Source organism: Phocoena phocoena, chromosome 10 (assembly GCF_963924675.1).
Source record: "Phocoena phocoena chromosome 10, mPhoPho1.1, whole genome shotgun sequence".
Classification (NCBI taxonomy): domain Eukaryota; kingdom Metazoa; phylum Chordata; class Mammalia; order Artiodactyla; family Phocoenidae; genus Phocoena; species Phocoena phocoena.
In genome coordinates, this window is record NC_089228.1 from 51,896,056 (window position 1) to 51,919,983 (window position 23,928).

General features: G+C 40.1%; 1 protein-coding gene across 2 annotated transcripts in view; it reads left to right on the top strand.

Annotated features, from left to right (window-relative positions):
• The window catches only part of UBP1 (upstream binding protein 1), a 66,139-nt gene that overhangs the window by 27,851 nt on the left and 14,360 nt on the right, over positions 1-23,928 (top strand). The window contains exons 3-8 of one of the 2 annotated variants that reach the window (XM_065884973.1): positions 13,577-13,653; positions 17,874-17,979; positions 19,154-19,260; positions 21,571-21,723; positions 21,826-21,936; positions 22,379-22,486. In XM_065884973.1, the coding sequence (XP_065741045.1) occupies positions 13,577-13,653; positions 17,874-17,979; positions 19,154-19,260; positions 21,571-21,723; positions 21,826-21,936; positions 22,379-22,486 (662 nt within the window). The remainder of the gene's footprint in view (positions 1-13,576; positions 13,654-17,873; positions 17,980-19,153; positions 19,261-21,570; positions 21,724-21,825; positions 21,937-22,378; positions 22,487-23,928) is intronic. The other variant, XM_065884974.1, reaches the window with a different exon arrangement.

Sequence of the window (23,928 nt, forward strand, 5' to 3'; positions counted from 1 at the left end):
TCAAATATATGGACTGTATACACATGTGTAATGAACATATATGAGGATAAGTGGATTTGTGGAGCATGTGTGTGTATTGGAGTGAGAGCTATCCTAGACTGTTACAGGATTTACAATCCTGTCAAATAATAAATGACTATTTAATGAATTTTGGTTGCTTATAAAGGAATCATAACGTAATTTACTTTAAACAGCTTTAGAATGACTTAGTTCTTAATTTTGGCATAGACAAGTTATTCCCAGGAGAAGGTCCCGAATGCTTTGTGCTAGAAACAGCATTGACTGACTGGATATTTGTAGCTTTGCACAGAGCAGTGGTCTCCAACGACAGCATGCATTGGGATCACCTAGAAGGCTTGTCAAACATGACTGATAGAGTTTCTGAGTCAGTGGGTCTGGAGCGGAGCTGGAGAATTTGTATTTCTGACGAGTTTCCAAGTGATGCTGATGCTGCTGGTCTGGAGACCATGCTTCAACTTTTTATTACTTTGAATATTCAGGCAAATATGTGAGCGTCCCCTCACCACCCCTTCTTGTAGACAGATTTCCTCAGAGGAGCGTTGACACATAGGTGGGGCTGTAGCTATTCTTAGGCCATAGCTTGGTCACTCCTATTAGCCTCCCCTTCAAGCTCATTGCTCACCTTCTGCCTCCGGAGCAGCTGTTGCTAAAGAATATTTGTCATTGTGTAATACCATTGTGCAACGTAAAGAAAAATAATCCTGTGTAGTCTTAACTTCATCTCAGGTAGAAATTGGAACAAGTACTGATGCTTTAGAGTGTCGGTTTTCGTACTGTTTTAATGATAGAAGTACAGAGTTTAAAAGCTGTATTTGTGTTTTTCTAGTTATGCCTGGGCAGCTATCCGTCTCAGCTCTTAGGTAATGAGAAAACTTAAACCTCTAACTTTAAAAAAAATTATTATTAAATATTTATTTATTTGGCTGCATCGGGTCTTAGTTGGGGCATGCGGGATCTTTCGTTGTGGCGTGTGGGCTCTCTAGTTGTGGTGCGCAGACTCTGGAGCGCACGGGCTTAGTTGCCCCACAGCATGTGGGGGTCTTAGTTCCCCGACCAGGGATCGAACCCCGTTGCCAGCATTAGAGGGCAGATTCTTAACCACTGGACCACCAGGGAGGTCCCTAAACCTCTAACTTTGTGGAGTAAAAAAACTGTAGTCCCAATATGGAGCCACAGAAAGGGGAGTAAGCAGTTGCCTATCCCTTTGGGCAGGGATCTGGCTGGAATAGGCTGCCCCTTGTTCAGTAGCCCCAGTAGCTGAATCCATGATGCTTCCCCACCATGATATGAGTGACATGACTTCTTGTTTTTTGGGTTTTTTTTAATAGGAATATCTTACTATTCTTTTTTTTTTTTTTTTTTGCGATACGCGGGCCTCTCACTGTTGTGGCCTCTCCTGTTGCGGAGCACAGGCTCCGGACGTGCAGGCTCAGCGGCCATGGCTCATCAGCAGGCGGACTCTCAACCACTGCGCCACCAGGGAAGCCCACTATTCATTTTTATTTATTTAATTTATTATTACATTTTGGCTGTGTCAGGTCTTCGTTGCTGCGCACAGGCTTTTTCTAGTTGCGGCAAGAGGGGGCTGCTCTTTATTGAGGTGCGTGGGCTTCTCATTGCAATGGCTTTTCTTGTTGTGGACCACAGGCTGTAGGTGCACAGGCTTCAGTAGTTGCAGCACATGGGCTCAGTAGTTGCGGCACACAGGCCTTAGAGCGTGCAGGCTTCATTAGTTGCAGCGCGCAGGCTCCAGGGCACATGGGCTCAGTAGTTGTGGCGCATGGGCTTAGCTGCTCTGTGGTATGTGGGATCTTCCCGGACCAGGGATCAAACCCGTGTCCCTTGCATTGCCAGGCGAATTCTTAACCTCTGTGCCACCAGGGAAGTCCCATGAGTGAGACTTCTGATCTTAAACCGTTGATTTATTCCAGATCAGCTTATTGCTGCTATTAGATCAGAAATACCTGTTCATATGGAGGCCAAATTCTACTTGGAGCACCCTGTTAATTAACCAGTATTAGCTATCTTGCAAACAAGTTTTAGGTCTAGGAAATAAAGTAGCATGTCTATTGGATTAAAAATACTGTTAAATGATTGATGCTTCAAAAAAGAAAATATATTTTTTGGTAAGTTCATTTTACACTGTGGTAGATTTCCTTGAGGTTAGCTTTGGTTCTTGTTATAGATTAAAGTTCTGTATTAGGACCGTAGAAATAAATGCTTTGAACTTAACCAAGGTGGATCTGTCACACCTTGGGCTCCATTTTGCTCTAGAGTCCATCTTACACTCTATATTCAAAGGTAGTTGGGGACATGCACTCATAGCACTTACATTTTTCAATTCTGTCAGTTCTTTTGCTTTTCTAAGCCAAGAAAGGAGTAAACAAATCCAAATGTGACAGGTAAATTCAGAAGATAAAGCTAAAAATAGGACTAGTAACTTTTAGAGTATTGCAGTTTGTGTTAACTTTATACTTCGTTGGTAGTGGGACCTTTTTAATATTTCATTTGGAACCTAGACTAACATTTCAGGAAGTTGTTTTATTAGGAGAATTATGGAGGGGGATCAAATAGAGGGAGAAATTGAACCAATAAAAGTCTGGTAGTATATCAATGGATATTGCCATTGAGTAAAACTTGGTGGGGAGGGATTTCTAAATAGTGGGAGACATGGGATAAAACTGAAGAAGGAAGAAAGCTAGGACATATATAGTTTCCAACAGGGAAATCATTTGAAGCATAATAAGTGTTACAGAGCCTTTTTAAAAAACCTGCTTTTGACTTCAGAAGAATAAAAATCTATAGTGCTTTAATACAGGAGCAGCCAAGCCTGAGATCTGTTCGTGGAAACAGATTGAACTTTATATTGAGCACAGAAATATCCTAAGGTTGAGGAGGAAAAATAATACAAAAGAAGATAAGGCACATTGAGATTTCTTCCTTTGATCTTTTTCAATCCTTAGAATTTTGAGTTTTTGAGGACCACAAGGGAATCCTGGCGAGAGAAGTTTTCCCTCCCTCCTTGTGCATTTGGTCCATCTCCCATCTCACAGACTGCTTTTCTTTGGGTTCTCAGATTTATAAATCAACTTGATAAAATGTATGCAATCGCACTCCTTGATTTTCTCTCTGAGATCTGCTTCTTGTGATCTTCCCCATGTCAGGAAGTTCCTTAGCCAAAAATCTGGAGTAACCCTCAGCTGCTCTTTCTCTCACACTTTAATTAATATACCAGAAAATACATAGGCTCTACCTTCAGAATCTCTCCAGAGTGACAACTGCTTCTTAAACCATCTCCACCTCTACTGTCCATAGAGGAGAGTGACTGTTTCCCTTTAGCCATGACATCTCAAACTGAGAGATTCATGCTAATCTGATAGGTGAAAAGCCATTTCAGTATGGCTTTAACTTGCATGTCTCTGATGGAGTTCAAATGTCTGAATGTCTTTTTTTTTTTCTTGGCTGTGTGTCACTTCTCGCGGGATCTTATTAACTCCCTGACCATGGATATAACCCGGCATCCTGGCAGTGGAAGCACAGCGTCCTAACTGCTGGATCACCAGGGAATTCCCAGACATCGAATGTCTTTTTCTTTCTTCTTTTTTAAAAATTTATTTATTTATTTATTTATTTTTGGCTGCGTTGGGTCTTTGTTGCTGCACGCAGGCCTTCTCTAGTTGTGGCGAGTCACAGTTGTTACGGAGCTTGGGTTCTAGGTGTGCAGGCTCAGTAGTTGTGGCACGTGGGGTTAGTTGCTCCACAGCATGTGGGATCTTCCCAAACCAGGGCTCGAACCCGTGTCCCTGCCTTGGCAGGTGGATTCTTTAACCACTGTGCCACAGGGAAGCCCTCAAATGTCTTTTAATATGTTTAAGAACTGTTGGCTTTCCTTCTTTTGTGTGAAGTACATGTTCATGTCATTTGCTCATTTTCTGCTAGGGTTGTTGGGCATTTGTTAGCAATTTTGTAAGAGTTCTTTTCCTTTGGTACTAGGGAGATTAGCCCTCTGTGACCAGTGTGAGGTGCAAATATTCCCCCTCTTGATAATCAGAATCCCTGAGTCAAAAGATGCAGTATTTAACTTGTTAACAGGTGCAGGCAGACTATCTTTCAAAAACAGTTTATCAGTTTACATTTCCCCACATTTTATGTGCTTATTTCTCCCCCATCTTTACCCACTTGATTTTTTAAATTACTCAAACAGTTTTTTGTTGATCTGATAATCAGCACAAACATTTTGTTAATTTTTGTGTCCTAAATTCTTGAGGTTGAGTGTAATTTCAGATATGTAATGCTGTATTTATCAATGATAGCTATTCATTTGCTTTTTTAAAATCTTTTATTTTTTAACTTTTTAAATTGAAGTATAGTTGATTTACAGTGTGTTAAATACTGCTGTACAGTAAAGTGATACAGTTATACACACACACGCATATATATATATATATATATATATATATATATATACATTCTTTTTCATATTCTTTTCCGTCATGGTTTATCACAGGATATTGAACGTAGTTCCCTGTGCTATACAGTAGGACCTTGTTGTTTATCCATTCTGTATATACTAGTTTATATCTGCTAATCCCAAACTCCCAACCCCTCCCTCTCCCTCCCTCTCCCACTCCCGTCCCCCTTGGCAACCACTAGTCTGTTTTCTATGTCCGTGATTCTGTTTCTGTTTCATAGATAGGTTCATTTGTGTCATTTTTTAAAGTCTTTATTGGGGCTTCCCTGGTGGTCCAGTGGCTAAGACTCCATGCTCCCAATGCAAGGGGCCTGGGTTTGATCACTGGTCAGGGAACTAGATCCCACATGCTACAGCTAGGAGTTTGCATGCCCCAACTAAAAGAGCCCACATGCCACTACAAAGACCCGGCAGAGCTCTTATTTAAAAAAAAAAAAAAAAGTCTTTATTAAGTTTATTACAATATTGCTTCTGTTTTATGTTTTGGTTTTTTGGCCACGAGGCATGTGGGATCCTAGCTCCCTGACCAGGGATTGAACCCACAGCCCCTGCATTGGAAGGCAAAGTCTTAACCACTGGACCACCAGGGAAGTCCCCTGTGTCATATTTTAGATTCCACATGTAAGTGATATCAGATGGTATTTGTTTTTCTCTTTCTGACTTACTTCACTTAGTATGATAATCTCTAGTTGCATCCGTGTTGCTGCAAGTGGCATTATTTTGTTCTTTTTTATGGCTGAGTAGTATTGTATTTTATCTATTTACCACATCTTTATCAGTTTGTCTGTTAGTGGACATTTAGGTTGTTTCCACGTCTTGGCTATTATGAATAGTGCTGCTGTGAATATAGGGGTGCCTTTATCTTTTTGAATTATGGTTTTGTCTGGATATATGCCCTGGAGTGGGATTGCTGGATCATATGGTAATTCTATTTTAATTTTCTGATGAATGTCCATACTGTTTACCATAGTGGCTGTACCAGCTTACATTCCCACCAACAGTGTAGGAGGGTTCCCTTTTCTCCACACCCTCTGCAGCATTTGTTATTTGTAGACTTTCTAATGATGGCCATTCTGACCTTTGTGAGGTGGTACCTTATTGTAGTTTTGATTTGCATGTCTCTAATAATTAGCTATGTTGAGCATCTTTTCATGTTCCTACTGGCCATCTGTATTTCTTCTTTGGAGGAATATCTCTATAGGTCTGCTGATTTTTCGATTGGGTTGTTTGTAAATTTGGTGTTCAGTTTTATGAGCTATTTGTACATTTTGGAAATTAAGACCCTGTCTGTTGCATTGTTGGCAGATATTTTCTCCTATTCTGTAGGTGGTCTTTTCGTTTTGTTTATGGTTTCCTTTGCTGTGCAAAATGTTGTAAGTTTGATTCGGTCTCATTTTTATTTTTATCTCTGTTGCCTTGGAAGACTGACCTAAGAAATATTGGTATGATTTATGTCAGAGAATATTTTGCCTATGTTCTCTTCTAGGAGTTTTATAGTGTCATGTCTTTTAAGTCTTTAAGCCATTTGAGTTTATTTTTGCATATGGTGAGAGGGTGTGTTCTAACTTCATTGATTTACATACGTCTGTCCAATTTCCCAACACCACTTGCTGAAGAGCCTTTTTTCCATTTTACATTCTTGCCTCCTTTGTCGAAGGTTAATTGACCGTAGGTGTGTGGATTTATTTCTGGGCTCACTGTTCTGTTGGTCTGTATGTCTGCTTTTGTGGCAATACAACACTGATTACTGTAGCTGTGTAGTAGTGTCTGAAGTCTGGGATGGTTATGCCTCCTGTTTGCTCTTTTTCATCAGGATTGCTTTGGCAATTCTGGATGTTTTATGGTTCCATATCAAGTTAGGATTACTTGTTCTAGTTCTGTGAAAAATGTCATGGGTAATTTGATGGGGACTGCATTAATCTGTAGATTGCTTTGGGTAATATGGCCATTTAAACAATATTCTTCAAATCCAAGAGCATGAGATATCTTTCCACTTCTTTGAATCATCTTCAGTTTCCTTTATTAATGTTTTATAGTTCTCAGCGTATAAGTCTTTCACCTCTTTGGTCACGTTTATTCATAGGTATTTTATTTTGGGGGTCGCAATTTTAAAAGATATTGTTTTTTTTACGTTCTCTTTCTGACATTTCATTGTTGGTGTAAAGACATGCAACTGATTTCTGAATGATAATCTTGTATCCTGATACTTTGCTGAATTTGTTTATTAGATCTAGTAGTTTTTGTGTGGAGTCCTTAGGTTTTTCTATATATAGTATCATGTCATCTGCATATAGTGACAGTTTTACCTCTTCCCTTCCAATTTGGATACCTTTTGTTTCGCTTTCTTGTCTGATTGCTGTGGCTAGGACTTCCAATACTATGTTGAATAGGAGTGGTGAGAATGAGCAGCCTTGTCTTGTTCCAGATTTTAGTGGCAAGGCTTTCAGCTTTTCACCATTGAGTATTATATTGGCTGTGGGTTTGTCCTAAATGGCTTTTATTATGTTGGGATATGTTTCCTCTATATCTACTTTGGTAAAAGTTTTTTTTTTATCATGAATGGATGTTGAATTTTTTCAAATGCTTTTTCTGTCTTTTGAGATGATCATGTGGCTTTTGTCTTTTGTTGATGTGGTGTATCACGTTGATTGATTTGCATATGTTGAACCATCCTTGTAACTCTGGAATGAATCCAACTTGATCATGGTATATAATCCTTTTTATGTGTTGTTGGATTCAGTTTGCTAATATTTTGTTGAGAATTTTTGCATCTATATTCATCAAAGGTACTGGCCTGTAATTTTCTTTTTTCGTGGTGTCTTTGGTTTTGGTATCAGGATGATGGTGGCTTCATAGAATGCACTTGGGAGTGTTCCCCCCTTTCAGTTTTTTTGGAAGAGTTTGAGAAGGATAGGTATGAGTTCTTCTTTATATGTTTGGTAGAAGCCATCTGGTCCTGGACTTTTGTTAATAGGGAGTTTTTTTTTTATTACAGATTCTATTTCACTTCTAGTGATCTATCTGTTCAAATTATCTATTTTTTCTTGATTCAGTTTTTGTGGGCTGTATGTTTCTAGAAACTTTGCCATTTCTTCTAGGTTGTCGAATTTTTGGCATGTAATTATTCATAGTATTCCCTTATGGTTTTTTGTATTTCTGCAGTATCAGTTGTTAAGCCTCCTTTTTCATTTGTTACTTTGTTTATTTGGGTTCTCTCTCTTTTCTTCTTGTTGAGCTTGGCCAGCAGTTTGTCAGTCTTGTTTATCCTTTCAAAGAACCGGCTCTTGGTTTTATTGAATTGTTTTCTATTGTTTTTTAATTTTTTCTTAATTTATTTCCTCTCTGATAGTTATTATTTTCTTCATTCTGCTGACTTTAGGTTTTGTTTGTTCTTCTTTTTCTAATTCTTTTAAGTGATAGGTTGTTTGAGATTTTTCTTGTTTCTTGAGGAAGGCCTGTATTCCTGTGAACTTCCCTCTAAGAACTGCTTTTGCTGCATCCCATAGATTTTGTATGGTTGTGTTTTCATTGTCATTTGTCTCGAGGTATTTTCTAATTTCCTCTTTGATTTCATCATTGACCTATTTTTTTAGTACCATGTTGTTTTGTCTCCATGTAATCGTGTTTTATTTTTCTCATTTCTTTTTCTGTTGTTTATTTCTAGTTTCCTGCCATTGTTGTCAGAAAAGATGCTTAAGATAATTCCTGTACTCTTATTAAATTTGTTGAAGCTTGTTTTGTGCCCTAGTATGTGGTCAGTTCTAGAGAATGTTCCATGTGCACTTGAAAAGAATGTGTATTCTGGATTTTTCGGATGTAACGTCCTGAAAATATCAATTAAGTCTAACTTGTGTCATTTAGGATCTCTGTTGCCTTATTGATTTTCTGTCTAGAGGATATGTTCATTGATGTCAGTGTGATGTTAAATTGTATTGTCAGTTTCTCCCTTTATGTCTGGTTAGTCTTTGTTTTATGTATTTGGGTGTTCCTTTATTAAGTGCATATATGTAAAATCCTCTTCTTGTATTGATTCTTTTATCATTATATAGTGTCCTTCTTTATCTTTCTTTATGGCTTTTATTTTAAAGTCTATTTTTTCTGCTATGAGTATTGTGACCCCCACTCTCTTATCATTTCTGTTTGCATGAAGTATCTTTTTCCATCCCCTTACTTTAAATCTGTGTGTGTCCTTTGCCCTAAAGTGGGTCTCTTGTAGGCAGCACATTGTAGCCTCTTATTTTTTAATCCAGTCTGCCACTCTTTGTCTTTTGATTGAAACATTTAGTCCGTTGACATTTAAGGTAATTATTGATAGCTATGTATTGGGTTGGCCCAAAAGTTCATTTGCTTTTTTTCTGTAAGCTGGCTTTAGTATTGCTTAGTTATCTTTAACTTCATTTGAAACAATTTTGTTAGACTCTGTTGTGACAGCTATCATATCAGTGTGCATTAAAAAAAAAAACATCAAAATTGGTGAATTTTTGTGTAGCTATTTTAATATTGAAGATGGAAGAAAAAAGCAACTTTTTCAGCATATTATGGTTTATCATTTCAGGAAAGGTAAAAACGCAACTGAAATGCAAAAAATATTTGTGAAGTGTATGGAGAAGGTGCTGTGACTGATTGAACATGTCAAAAGTGGTTTGCGAGGTTTCGTGCTGGGGATTTCTTGCTGGACGTTGCTCCATGGTCAGGTAGAGAGATTGAGGTTGATAGCGATCAAATTGAGGTATTCATTGAGAACAATCAGTGTTATACCACGCAGCAGATAGTCGACAGAAGCAAAATATCCAAATCGAGCATTGAAAATCATTTGCACCAGTTTGGTTATGTTCATCGCTTTGATGTTTGGGTTCCACGTAAGTTAAGCAAAAAAAAAAAACTTCTTGATTGATTTCCGTATGCAATTCTCTACTTAAACGTAACACAACCGTTCTGTTTTTAAAACAAAATGTGACAGGCGATGAAAAATGGATGCTGTACAATAATGTGGAATGGAAGAGATCGTGGGGTAAGCGAAATGAACCACCACCACCAACCCCACCAAAGGCGGGTCTTCATCCAAATAGGTGATATTATGTATATGGTGGGATTGAAGGGAGTCCTCTATTACGAGCTCCTTCCAGAAAACCAAATGATTAATTCTAACAAGTACTGCTCCCAGTTAGACCAACTGAAAGCAGCACTTGACAAAAAGAGTCCAGAATTAGTCAACAGAAAACACATAATCTTCCATCAGGATAACACAAGACCGCATGTTTCTTTGATGACCAGACAAGAACTGTTACAGCTTGGCTGGGAAGTTCTGATTCATCCGCCGTATATACAAGACACTGCACTTCGGATTTCCATTTTTTTACGTCTTCACAAAATTCTCTTAATGGAAAAAACTTCCATTCTCTGGAAGACTGTAAAAGGCACCTGGAACAGTTCTTTGCTCAAAAAGATAAAAAGTTTTGGGAAGATGGAATTATGAAGTTTCCTGAAAAATGGCAGAAGGTAGTGGAAGAAAATGGTGAATACATTGTTCAATAAAGTTCTGGGTAAAAATGAAAAACGTATCTTATTTTTACTTAAAAACCAAAGGAACTTTTTGGCCAACCCAATGTTTATTGCCATTTTAAACCTTATTTTCCCATTGATTTTTATTTCTTCTCTGTCCCTTTTTCTTTGTTCTTGTGTGTGTTTGTGCGTGTGTGTTCTGATTATTTTCTTTTGTATTGATATTATACTTATTTTCTTTTCTTTTTGGTTTTTGTGAATCTGTTCTATGTTTTTGATTTGTGATAACCCTGTTTTTCAAGTATGTTAACCCCTTCCTGTATCTCCTTGCCTTAGACTGATAGTCATATAGGCTCAAGCACATTTTAGGGAGAACAAATTCTACATTTTCTTCCCTGCCCCCCATTTTACAATTTTTTTAATTAATTGATTATTTATTTTTGGCTGCGTTGGATCTTTGCTGCTGCAGGCAGTCCCTCTCCAGTTGCGGCAAGCAGGGGTCACTCCCTGCCGCGGTGCACGGGCTTCCCATTGCAGTGGCCTCTCCCATTGTGGAGCATGGGCTCCAGGTGCACAGGCCTTAGCAGTTGTGGCACGTGGGCTTAGCAGCTGTGGCTCACAGGCTCCAGAGTGTAGGCTCAGCAGCTGTGGCTCACGGGCCCAGCTGCTCCCCAGCATGTGGGATTCTCCCGGACCAGGGCTCGAACCTGTGCCCCCTGCATTGGCAGGCAGATTCTTAACCACTGCACCACAAGGGATGCCCCCATTTTACAATTTTGATGTCCTCTTTTACATCTTCATGTTTATCCTTTTGCTGTTCATTGTGGTTATCATCACTTTCACAGAAATTTTTTAATCTTTTTAAATCTGTACTAGCTCATTTAAATGATTTATTTTCCAGTTGTGATTTTCTCTTTCCTATAGATTCTTCATTTCTGTTTAGGGAAGACCTTTCAATATTTCCTTTAGGATGGGTTTAGTATTGCTGTATTCTTTTAGTTTTTGCTTGTCCGAGAAATTCTTTATCTCTTCTTCTATTCTAAATGATAATCTTGCTGGATAGAGTATCCTAGGTTACACATTTTTCCCTCTCAGAACTGAATATATTGGGTTGGCCAGAAAGTTCGTTTGGGTTTTGCCATAAGACGGTATGGGGAAACCTGAACGAATTTTTTGGCCAACCCAATATCTTGCCACTCCCTTCTGGCCTGCAACGTTTCTGTATAGAAACCAGCTGATAGTCTTATGGGGGTTCCCTTGTAATGAACTCTTGCTGCCTTTAAAATCCTCTCTTTTTAAGTTTTGCTATTTTTGTTATAATATGTCTTGGTGTAGGTCTGTTTTGGATTTATCTTGTTTGGGACCCTCTGTGCTTCCTGTACCTGGATATCTGTTTCCTTCTTTAGGTTTGGAAACTTTTCAGCCATAATTTCTTCAGATATTTTTTCAGTCCTCTTTTCTTTTTCTTCCTCTTCTGGAATTCCTAGTATGCATAGGTTGGCATGCTTTATATTATCCCATAGGTCTCTTATGTTGCTTTCATTTTTTTTTTTTCATTTGGCTTTCTGTCTGCTGTCTTGATTCGGTGGTTTCCATTATTTTATCTTCCAGTTGACTTGTTCTTCTGCATTATTCTTTCTGCTATTCATTGTCTTTATCTCAGCTTTCACGTCTGCAAATGAGTTTTCTAATTTTTCTTGGTTCATCTTTATAGTTTCTAGCTGTTTTTTTTTTTTACAGTAATCTGCATTTCTGTCAATAGCCTTTCTTAGTTCCTTTAGTATTTCCATTGCCTCTTTTTTGAAATCGGTGTCTATTAGACTGAAGAGGTCTGCTTCATTGTTTGTTCTTTGAGGGTAATTCTGTTGGTCTTTTAACTGGGAGTGGTTCCTCTGCTGATTCATTTTACTTGTGTCTATCTTACTCTGTGCGTTTAGGAGAAACAGTTACCTACTTTGGTCTTAGAGGGCTGTTTATGTGGGGGTGTCCCTGTGTAGCTTGTACGTGTTTAATATATTTGATACGAGGCTGTTTTTAGTATGGATGCCTGTTGCCTCTTTACTCAGTGTGTGCTGGTCATTACCCCCGAGAGGGGCGGGGTGTGCAGATGCCACGGCTGGTGTCTGGTCTGGCAGCGGCTCAGGCACACCCTCGGAGCACGCAGTGGGGGCAGCAGCAGCTCGTGACCACCCCTGGGGTCTGGGAGGGTGGCAGTAGGGGCTCGTGACCACTCCTGGATATTCATTTCCGTTTTTAAAGAAGTTATTGTTTATTCTTTTTCCAGGTTCAGATCCATTGTTAAGTATGCTGCAGATTTAACTTTTTAAAAAAATCTCTGTTACCATAAGGGTGTTTTTAGTTTAATCTCTCTCAGTGTGTTGAATGAATTTGACTGTTCCTTAGTGGTGTATACAGCAGTTGTTTTCCTTCACCAGCCTTGGAGTGATTTAGTTGTATTTTGGTAACTGTTATGTTTTGACCCTATGATCTTGTACTTTTGTATATTTTTGTAAGCCCAGTGGAGTGTGGGCAAGGTATTGGTAGTTTTATTATAAAGAGCCTCAACTTCATATGTTACTAGAAGCACTCTTTAATTACTACTAATTTTCTGCATATCAAATTATGCTGTCATTTTTATTATTTAATGATAGGTAATCCAAACATCTTTTTGGTGGATTTGGAGCATATTACTAACTTTTGGCAGCAGCAGCTTATTTTCTTAATTAAATTGGTGTGTGAGTTTCTATTCGTATTTTTTTTATGGACCCTAATTGAGCAGTGACAAGATGTGAGTTGGGTTCATTAGACACAAGGGAGAAAGCTCCAGGATTAAAATTTGACCTTAGTTTACACAAAAACCTGTCCACAAATGTTCCTAGTATCATTATTCATAATAGCCAAAAAGTGGAAACAACCCAGATGTCTGTCAGCTGTTGAATGAATAAACGAAGTGTGGTGTATGCATTCAGTTGAATAATTTGGCCATAAATAGGAAAGACTGACACATGCTACAACCTGGATGAACCTTGGCAACATTGTAAGTGAAAAGGCCAGTCACAAAAGGCCACCTGTTGTGTGATTCCATTTATATCTACTGTCTAAAGCAACCAAATCCCAAGAGAAAGAAAGTAGATTGATGAGTGGTTGTGAGGGGGTGGAGGTGGGTGGATGAGAAGGGACTGCTCACGGGTATGCGTTTTCTTTTTGATGATGAAGGTGCTCTAAAATTAATAGCAGTTTGGGCTGCACAGCTCTGCATTTACTAAAAACCAGTTAATTGTACACTTTAAAAGGGTCAATTTTATGGCATGTAAGTTATACCTCAATAAAGCTGTTATGAAAAATTGGTCTCAGATAATGAGTGTGAGAGGATAACAGAGGAAAGTAAACTGACTGAGGAACTCTTCAGTCTTCTTTGAGAGTGGAAGGAGGAAAATATGATTTGCAGGGAAGAGAAAGATTAACCTGAGTTTGCTTCTTTAGAATTTAATATTGGGCAGTTGTATGTTTGAGTTGAATTTTTGTTACACAGAGTGATGTTCTTTATATGGATTGTTTTTGATACACAATTTTTAAAAATAGGTCAGTCTTACGAAATTCGCATGCTGGATAACCGGAAAATGGGAGATGTGCCTGAGATCACTGGAAAACTGGTAAAGGTAAGGACCATCTGTTTAAACTCCTAAAAGATACTACAGTGACTCAAAAAAGTAGCAGTTTTACTGCAAGAGTTTTGGTTTTTGTTGCAGGAGTTATTAAAAAATTATTTAATTTCACTTTAAGAAAGTAATGGCTATATTAAAACTCTATTGAGCTATATTTTGTTTACTCCTCTGTAAAATAGGAATTATAGTAATTACTGAGTGAAGTAAATGTGAAGGCCCTCTGGAAACAAGACGCCAGAGAAAAGTTAGTTGCAGCTAAAGGAGGGAGAAAAACTCACTACCACAACAAAAACTTTGTTTCTCTTTAAAAGTAGAAGATAGTGTGGAAACTTTGTTTCTCTTTAAAAGTAGAAGATAGTGTGGAAACTTTGTTTCTCTTTAAAAGTAGAAGATAGTGTGGAAACTTTGTTTCTCTTTAAAAGTAAAAGATAGTGGGTGGGGGAAATATAAGTGTTACTTTGAAACTTTTATTTCACCTCTGAAAATTTCTCTAAGTAAAATTTGATCTCTTCACGCTACTGGTGTGTCTGAATGAAGAGTCAGTTATTCCAGGCCTAGGAGGCGCAGCCAACCCATTCCTTTTAGGATGGATGTGCCTTCAGACCCATCCCTGGCCCCTGCAGTGTCATGCAAGGTGGGTCCTTCTAGCCTCTACCTGTCACGCACCACACAGTATCATAAACTCCAGAGCATTACAGGGTAAGGGTTACTGAAGAAGCTTAATTGGGAAAAGGGAAAACTTCATTGCGGCTGTTAGCAAGGGAGAAGCAGGATGAGTTCTCTCGGTCCTTCCATCTTCCTACAGAGAGGCCTTTTGGGGCCCGAGTGCTGCTGGGCCCTCATTGTGGCGAGGCATTCCATTGGAAAGGCCCAACCCTTTTCAGACTGGCGAGCATGGGGAAGGCAGCCTGTGGGGGGAGTGGACAGCAGTACTAATGCTAACAAATTAGGCTTGTCCAGAAAGCAGCTGCTCAGCACTGGAGGCCTGAGAGTCTTTGGAGTACTCTTCCCACTCCTGGGGGCAGGAAGCTCCCAATCCTGTGAGAGGTTCTAGTCCCCAGTGGATCATTGTCTTGCCAACCTGGAGTAAGCTCCCAGGTTTCTTCTGACTCCTGAGGCTCCCAACATTCTCAGAACAGGAGAGAGGTTATTTACCCATTCTCACGTGTGCCATCTGAACATGGAGTCTGTCATGTCTGTGTTCCATCAGTGGGTTTGATCATTTCCCTAAAGGGTGGGTCAGATGGCCTTATTTTTTTTATTCCCTCCTACTGGCTTTCTCACCTGTATTGAACACGAATTAGATTCACCCTTTTAAAAAGGCATCAGCACTGTTCCCAGTGAGCAAGCCCTATTGAATTGGTTATGCTCTGCTGGACGCTAGTGACAAATAGCTATGGTTTGGTCAAGGAGCAACAGCTCCCATTTTTCAGAGTCTAGAAGGCTTAGCAGTGTTGAAGATTCTCTCAGCATGTCTTGCTCCCAGCTCGTCATTCATTGTCAGACAAGTGTTGGGCACCCCGGCAAATCTTTGCCAAATTGTACCACACCTGGTTAAAATTCAGCCTAGTAATATATTGTTTAAGGGAAGATGTGGGTGAACTCTTTTGTCGTTGTGAAAGTCACAGGGTTACTTTTTAAGAAGTCTTAGTTTCATCTTCCACTTGATAAGCCACATGTCTGATTTTTGGTGGGTGTGCCAGAATACATCCAGTTACATTCTGAGAGCTTGCCTGGGATTCAGAGTTACAGTCTGCTACTGCCAGAGACTACAGGATAACTTTCTTAAAGACCATATGCTTCTTCATCTAGAGGATCCCTAAAATACTCTGCAGCCATCTAGAGTTTAATTCCCCGGCCCCATGATCTTTGACTCTGCTATTGAGGTGGTGGGGGGGGGGTCTTCGGGATCAAATGCTGCTGATCAGAGGTGCTCTGGAACTTCTTGACCTGCTTAAAATATTCAGTGAAGTGCCTTCTCTGATTGTTCTCTTTCTGTCTTATTGTTAGGGCCCCTTTATCTGTGGCTGATTCTCTTGGTGTATTGTCTCCTTTTAGTCAGAACTTCCAGATAACAGCTTTTCCCCTTCCAGTTTTATTTAAGAGGTTTTCTTTTATATCTTGCCATTTCTTAACTGTGGTCCTCCATATTCCGTATTTTACTGTCTTATGTCTTAGTCTGACCTAGAATGGGGTTTAGTAAAGCACTTAAAACTAATACCTGTATTCTCATACTATTTCCATCTGAACTCGTGGATTCGATCTGGTTCTTACTAAATATGGAAGGATCAAAATCATGACATTTTCTGTGCTGCACTTCTGAGAGATCAACCTGCTGGTGACTGTGAACCAGGAGTCACCGCTGGCTCAAGCACCATCACTCTGTGAGGGCTTTGCTGCCAGCAGGCGCTTGTGTGAAGTGGGTGCTGGTGGGCAATTGGGTGTGGATCAGAGTGGCAACTGTGCCTTCATAGACGTCCACAGAGGTCCTAATGACTGACTTGGCCTCTTTTTAAACTATTTCAAATTACAGTATTTCTACTTTTAAATGGTTCCCTTCAAAATATTTATCAGCTATGTTTTGGACAGCATTTTGGGGGTGCGGAAGGCAGGGGCACTAAAGATAGTATTGATATGTATCGCTAACAAGTTATTTCCTGCTCAAACCAGCAGAGTGTCTACTGGAAATACGATTATCTTACTGCATCATAGTCTGAGAAACAGTTATTTATAAACATGTCAGAAACACTAATTAGTGCAAATCTGGTATCTGAATCCATTTTGATGACCTGTTATCCTGTTCTTGGAACGGAACAGCAGCTGGCAGCCCAAACCTGTGGGAGGTGAGGGTGGGATGGGTGGAGAGCAGAGAATGGCCTAGAGTTTGTGGAGTAGAGTTAAAGCCTTCCCTAGGAATGAACCTGAGTGTTTGGATGAAGTTTACCTGTGTTTTATCTGTTTTGTTTTGTTTTTCCCTTGCTTACCTCAGATAATCTCACTTGCAGGTTAAATAGTTGAGGATGAATTTTGCATATAGGTTCTCTTTTGGGGGTGGTGGGCAGATTTACCCCCCTGCCCTTGACTTTTTTTTTCTGGGGGGCGGGGCTGTGCCTCACAGCACTCAGGGATCTTAGCTCCCCGACCAGGGATCGAACCCCAGGGTCCCCTGCAGTGGAAGCGCAAAACTCTAATCACTTGGGCACCAGGGGATTCCCTGATGTTTTCTTTATAGAAATATAATTCTTACTAATTTTTTATGGACATGGACCTTAATTTTGAATTACAGTATCAAATTTTTTAATAAAAATTTAACCTAAGAGGGCTTCCCTGGTGGCGCAGTGGTTGGGAGTCCACCTGCCGATTCAGGGTACACGGGTTCATGCCCTGGTCCGGGAAGATCCCACATGCTGCAGAGCGGCTAGGCCTGTGAGCCATGGCCGCTGAGCCTGCACGTCCGGAGCCTGTGCTCCGCAGTGGGAGAGGCCACAACAGTGAGAGGCCCGTGTACCGCAAAAGAAAAAAAAAAATTTAACCTAAGAATGCATTTTATTTGCTCTTGTTATTTTTGAGTTATAATTCTTTGTACCGGGACTTCCCTGCTGGTTCGGTGGTTGAGATTTCACCTTCGAATGCAGGGGTTGTGGGTTCAATCCCTGGTTGGGGAGCTAAGATCCCACATGACTCATGGCCAAAAAACCAAAACATAAAACAGAAGCAATATTGTAACAAATTCAATTAAGATTTTAACAGTGGTCCACATCAAAAAAAAAAAGTTTAAAAAAATGATAGTAATAATTCTTTGCACCAAATAATTGTACCCATACCCAGGTATCCAAGAACAAAACAGTGTTTTGTAAAACACTTACAAAATGTTTAAAGCAGAATTTGTTTTTGTTTTTGTTTTTTTGTGGTACGCGGGCCTCTCACTGTTGTGGCCTCTCTCATTGAGGAGCACAGGCTCCAGACGCGCAGGCTCAGTGGCCATGGCTCACGGGCCCAGCCACTCCACGGCATGTGGGATCTTCCCGGACCGGGGTATGAACCCGTTTCCCCTGCATCGGCAGGCAGACTCTCAACCACTGCGCCACCAGGGAAGCCCCAGAATTTGTTTTTGTATGCTTTTCTATTATAGGCTAATGCATAAGAAGTGAAAACACTTGTGCTTTTTAGCTGGAACAATTTTAAAGTGCTAATTTCCCCTACTTATTCCATAGAGCATCATAAGAGTTGTATTCCATGACAGACGGCTCCAATATACAGAGCATCAGCAACTTGAAGGTTGGAAGTGGAATCGCCCAGGAGACAGACTCCTCGATTTAGGTACAAGTCAGAAGACCACGGAGAGATGAGGCAGTTGTTTAGCTGTACCTGTTAATACGCTAGCACCACACCATGGGTGATTGCGTAGAGAGTTTTAGTCACCTGTGTGACTTGAGTTGTTTTATGTATGTATGTATTTTAACATCTTTATTGGAGTATAATTGCTTTACAGTGTTGTGTTAGTTTCTGTTGTATAACAGAGTGAATCAGCTGTATGCATACGTATATCTCCATATGCATTCCCTCTTGCATCTCCCTCCCACCTTCCTTATCCCACCCCTCTAGGTGGTCACAAAGCACCGAGCTGATCTCCCTGTGCTATGCAGCTGCTGCCCACTAGCTATCTATTTTACATTTGGTAGTGTATACATGTCCATGCCACTCTCTCACTTTGTCCCAGCTTACCCTTCCCCCTCCCTGTGTCCTCAAGTCCTTTCTCTACATCTGTGTCTTTATTCCTGTCCTGCCCCTAGGCTCATCAGAACCATTTTTTTTTAGATTCCATATATATGTGTTAGCCTACAGTATTTGTTTTTTTCTTTCTGACTTAACTTCACTCTGTATGACAGACTCTAGGTCCATCCCTCTCACTACAAATGACTCAATTTTGTTTCTTTTTATGGCTGAGTAATATTCCATTGTATGTATGTGCCACATCTTCTTTATCCATTCATCTGTTGATGGACACTTAGGTTGCTTCCATGTCCAGGCTATTGTAAATAGAGCTGCAGTGAACATTGTGGCACATGTCTTTTTTTGAATTATGGTTTTCTCAGGAAATATGCCCAGTAGTGGGATTGCTGGCTCGTATGGTAGTTCTGTTTTTAGTTTTTTAAGGAAACGCCATACTATTTGAGTTGTTTTATAGTTAAAAATGAAGTTGTTTTTGGTGCTTAACGAAACTGAGCCAGGAATTTTATGAGTTTTAAACCATTTATTTCATTTTTGATTGGCACCATCCATCATATTCTTAATAAAATGAAATAGAAATGGTGGGAGAAAGTATGATACACATTAGGTGGGTTTTTATGTTGAAATGATTGACCATGGAGAACATTGAAGGGAAAAGTTCAGCAGGGAGGTATAATAATTTCATTAGAACAGAATCATAGTAGATTGTAACCTTTTAATCATTCATAGTTTTGTTTCTGTGTCACTTCTTTTTAAAATACAGATATTCCAATGTCTGTGGGAATAATTGACACAAAGACAAATCCAAGCCAGTTAAATGCAGTTGAATTTCTGTGGGATCCTGCAAAACGCACATCTGCTTTCATTCAGGTTTGGATTCTTACATTATTAGAGTTATACTAGCGTCATTCAGGAGGCTGTGGGTGAGCTTGAATTCTTGATACGTGATATCATTTTCTTTAAATGCTTATTTGTAAACTATCTTGTAATGTTTTTTATACACACACACACAACACACTCTGTTAAGTTAATCTACTAAATTCATCATTTATAGACTAACCTGTAAAGACAATCTTAATATGTAAAGCATTATTTAAATATCACTTTTACCACTGGTAGTAACAATAATCAAAACTTCCATTCTTCTTAAGATGCATTTCTCTTGAACAAAACCTGCTGTTTTAAAGGATATGATTGAAAAAAGTGTAGTTTTAAGATTCTGTCTAGCTTTATTTAAAAATATTTTAATACTGACACTTTCAATCCCCCACAAAAGTGAGAGGATAATAATGAATCCTCTTGTGCCCATCTCCTGGCTTCGACAGTTATTAGTAGTTTCCCCTTTTTGGTTATTGGTGGAATACTGTAAAGCAATGCCCAGGCATTTCATTTCACCCATGAATACTCAGTTTGTGTCTCCTAAGACAGGGGTCCCCAGTCCCTGGGCCACGGACTGTTAGTGTCCATGGCCTGTTAGGAACCAGGCTGCACAGCAGGAGGTGAGCAGCAGGCTAGCGAGTGAAGTTTCATCTGTATTTACAGCCGCTCCCTGTCACCCACGTTACCACCTGAGCTCCGCCTCCTGTCAGATCAGTGGCGGCATCAGATTCTCATAGGAGCACGAAACCTACTGTGAACTGTGCACGCGAGGGATCTAGGTTGCGTGCTCCTTATGAGAATCTAATGCCTGACGACCTGAGGTGGAGCTGAGGCGGTGATGCTAGCGCTGGGGAGCGGCTGCAAATACAGATTATCGTTAGCAGAGAGGTTTGACTGCAGAGAGACCATAATAAATCAATTGTTTGCAGACTCATATCAAAACCCTCTCAGTGAGTGGCAAGTGAGAACAAGCTCAGGGCTCCCACTCATTCTGCATTATGCTGAGTTGTATAATTATATCATTATATATTACAATGTAATAACAATAGAAATAAAGTGCACAGTAGATGTAATGCGCTGGAATCATCCCAAAACCATCCCCACCCCACCCCCAGTCTATGGAAAAATTGTCTTCCATGAAACCGGTCCCTGGGGCCAAAAAGGTTGGGGGCTGCTGTCCTAAGAGATTAGTTTTTGAAAAACAGATATGGTATTATTATATGTAAAATAAAATCAACAGTAATTCTAATAGTATGTTCAAATTTGTAAATGGTGAAATGAAAACTACTGAGTAGGTAATCTTTATATAGAAAAGGAAAATCAGTTAATTGCTGACTGGCCGAAGTAGGCTATGATTTGTGTGAACTATAGAGAATTTAGTATTTTGCATTTTCGTGGTCTTCCAAGTAGTATCACCCATCAGCTAATAATCAGTAGGGCCATGGTTCATATTAGTTGAATATTTTCTCATATTGTTCATCTGACAGGGCGACTGGTTATGTGGTGAATGAGAGCAATGGAAGAGCTGGCCTTACCTCTCAGGTTGTGTACAGTCTTGGTGCAGAAATCAGTTTTAACCTTGAGTCCTTAGAAGAGGGGGTGTGTAGCAGTCAGAAATTACCAAGGTCTTGTTAATGACACTGTGCCATGCCCTGGAGCTGTCACCATGGTGTTGTTGCAAGAGTGGGCAGAAGTGGTGGGAAAATGAATACTGCCCTCAGGATCCTCTGTGAACTGTGAAGCGTTGACAGGAGAGTTCACATGGATGCAGGTGGAGTGAGGAGTGGGCTTGGTGGACTGCGAAAGCTCCCCAGGCGAAGGATCACGAGTTGATGACCGTAGGAACAGCAGTGAGGTGACTAGCTGGCTGGAGTTGGGGTGATGGCAGTAGAAGGCAAACAGCAGGGGCTCTGAGTAACGAGGTGATGGTTGCTGTGGATTGAGCCCCACGCAAGGCTGAGGACCGTGGGTCCAGTCTGGGGTGGGGGTAGGGGACAGACACAGGAAGCTACTGTACTGATGCGCTCATCATTGGAGCAAGTCCTGCCTTCAAGGAGGGCACTGGAATGGGGCAGAGCCCATTCCCACAAAGTTCAGGAGGGCTCAGCTGGATTTGTGAAAGGAAAGTCATACATGTTTAAAACAGTTAGAAATTCACGACAGACACCTGAGTAATATGTGGGAGTTCCTTTTAAAAGATCTTGAATTTATACCTGTGGCCCAACATCTGAAAGGGAGCAAAGTAGAAGGGTAATCAGTGGACAAGACTTTGAATCCATTTCAGCCTGACTCATTTTCTAGGTACACTGCATCAGCACAGAATTTACTCCCCGGAAGCACGGAGGTGAAAAGGGAGTGCCTTTTAGGATCCAGGTTGACACCTTTAAGCAGAATGAAAATGGAGAATACACAGATCATCTACACTCAGCTAGCTGCCAAATCAAAGTTTTTAAGGTAAGAGATGGAAACTAGGCTTTGAGGAAGTGAGGCCCAGTGTTGCTGGTAAAGGTGTTTGTCTGAAGCCTGATAGATGAAAAAGTCTACTTTGTTTTTAAGCCGAAAGGTGCAGATAGGAAACAAAAAACTGATCGAGAGAAGATGGAGAAGAGAACCGCTCATGAGAAGGAGAAGTACCAGCCGTCCTATGACACCACGGTCCTCACAGAGGTAATGCGGGCACCATTCCGGTTCTGAGGAGAAGCCGAGCTGTGCACTCTGGCACCACCTCTGAGGATGAGTTTGGCTGCAAAGGGTCTGGGAAGATTGGGTGGTAGATTGACATAATGTTCCTGGTGATATTTGTGGGGAAAATATTCTCTTTAAATTGGGGGATTTTAATAGATTCGTTTCCTGGGTGGGATCGTGGACGAAGATGCTGAAATCCCAATCAGGTCTCAGAAACAGACCTTAAAATCCTTGGAGTTGATAGAAATTATGTTGGGGCCCAGAATGTCCGATGTTTGTCACTGCTGGGGTTTTGCATCTTCCTTACCTTTGAATCCTGCTAGTCATACGTTTGTTTAATTGGACGGCAGAGGCATAAACAGGGTATTAGATCTTTCTTTGTATAATGAAAAGACATTGATCCCAATCTTTGGTGTTTGTCCAGATGAGGCTTGAGCCTATAATTGAAGATGCAGTTGAACATGAGCAGAAAAAGTCCAGCAAGCGGACTTTGCCAGCAGACTACGGTGATTCTCTGGCAAAGCGAGGCAGTGTAAGGGCTTCTGCTTCTCTTTTCATTGTGCAAGAAACCTTGTGCAGTGTTAGATATAGGACCAACTTCCACTGAAAAGTAAAGCCAAATTTGTTTTTGATGTCCTTGTCTTGATTTAATTTGCTTTTGTTTAGACTTCCTGCTTTCTGTTTGTTCCTCACTGAGGAAAATTTCCTAAATCTAACACTTTCAAACAAAGTTGACCATATTGGGTGGTTTTGGAGAGAAAACAAATGACACTCAAAAATGTGTTCCCTCCCTGTCTCCTTCCTTTCCTCCCTCCCTCTCTCTCCTTTGCACATACACTTGCTTTACGAGCACTGAAATTAATTGAAAATACGTTCTTTAGTAAAATAGTTATTTTTGTGTAATTAAAAAAGGTTTTTGCTTTCTCGTGTGTGTAACTGATAAGAAAGTGTCACAGATATTTGGAGAAATTGTGCCAGCAAGCTTGACGTTAACATACGCAGTACTTTGTGTCCCATTTCCCTGCATGGAGCATAAAAACGTGTCTGCTTTTAAAAGCCTGATTGGCAGCACTGGTAGAAAAACAATCCTTGACTGCATTAGTGTTTCCTCTTGGCACCTGCATTGTGACCTTATGCTTCAGGCCAGCATAGGACACCTTGCTACACTCAGCCCTGGTTCCCCACTGTAGTCCAGGGGGGTTTTGGTTGAATATGAACTTTGCCAGCTTATTAAGTAGAGCAGATCTTTATTTTATAACACAGTTCTTCATCAAACAGTTGACAAAGGGTTATCTTGTTATATAAACTTAGATCAGCTATATACCAGCAGTAAATGTAAACAGAACATTAAATAATTCTTAAAAATAACTTATCATACATATTAATGGTTACTGTTTCATCATTGCAGTGTTTGTACTATCAAGGTGCCAGAAATGGAGTTTTCACTCTTACACATGTATCTGTAATTATCTGTAGACTATGAAAGCCACAGGCATTATCACAGGAACATTATTTCCAAATTAAAGCATTGAGTGAAAATATTTTAAATACTTCTATATGCATTTAAATAATATATGCAATAAAACTGAAAATGTCCTCTCTGAGGGGCAGGGGAGCACACCATGTTGCATATTCTTTAAGTGGGCTTTTTTGATTCAAATCAAAAGTTGTATGGAACAACTGTATACTCCTTCCCCAAAACGCCCGCCCCTCCAGTTTTATCTTTTTATTCTCCTAATTTCCCAGCTGAAGACACAAATGGGTCTTAGTAAACTTTTTTGGGGAGACACTGGTAATTCAAATCACTTTTCCCCTTTTGTTATAAACTAATTAAAAGGAATGGTTCTGATAATTTGTAAATTAAAGAAATCTGTTATAGCCTAGCGCTCATCCGAAGATGCGAGTCTAAAGTATGCAAAACGTCAGCAGTTCACTGGCCTGGGATTTCACATCTTCCAGGTGTGCATTGCTTGC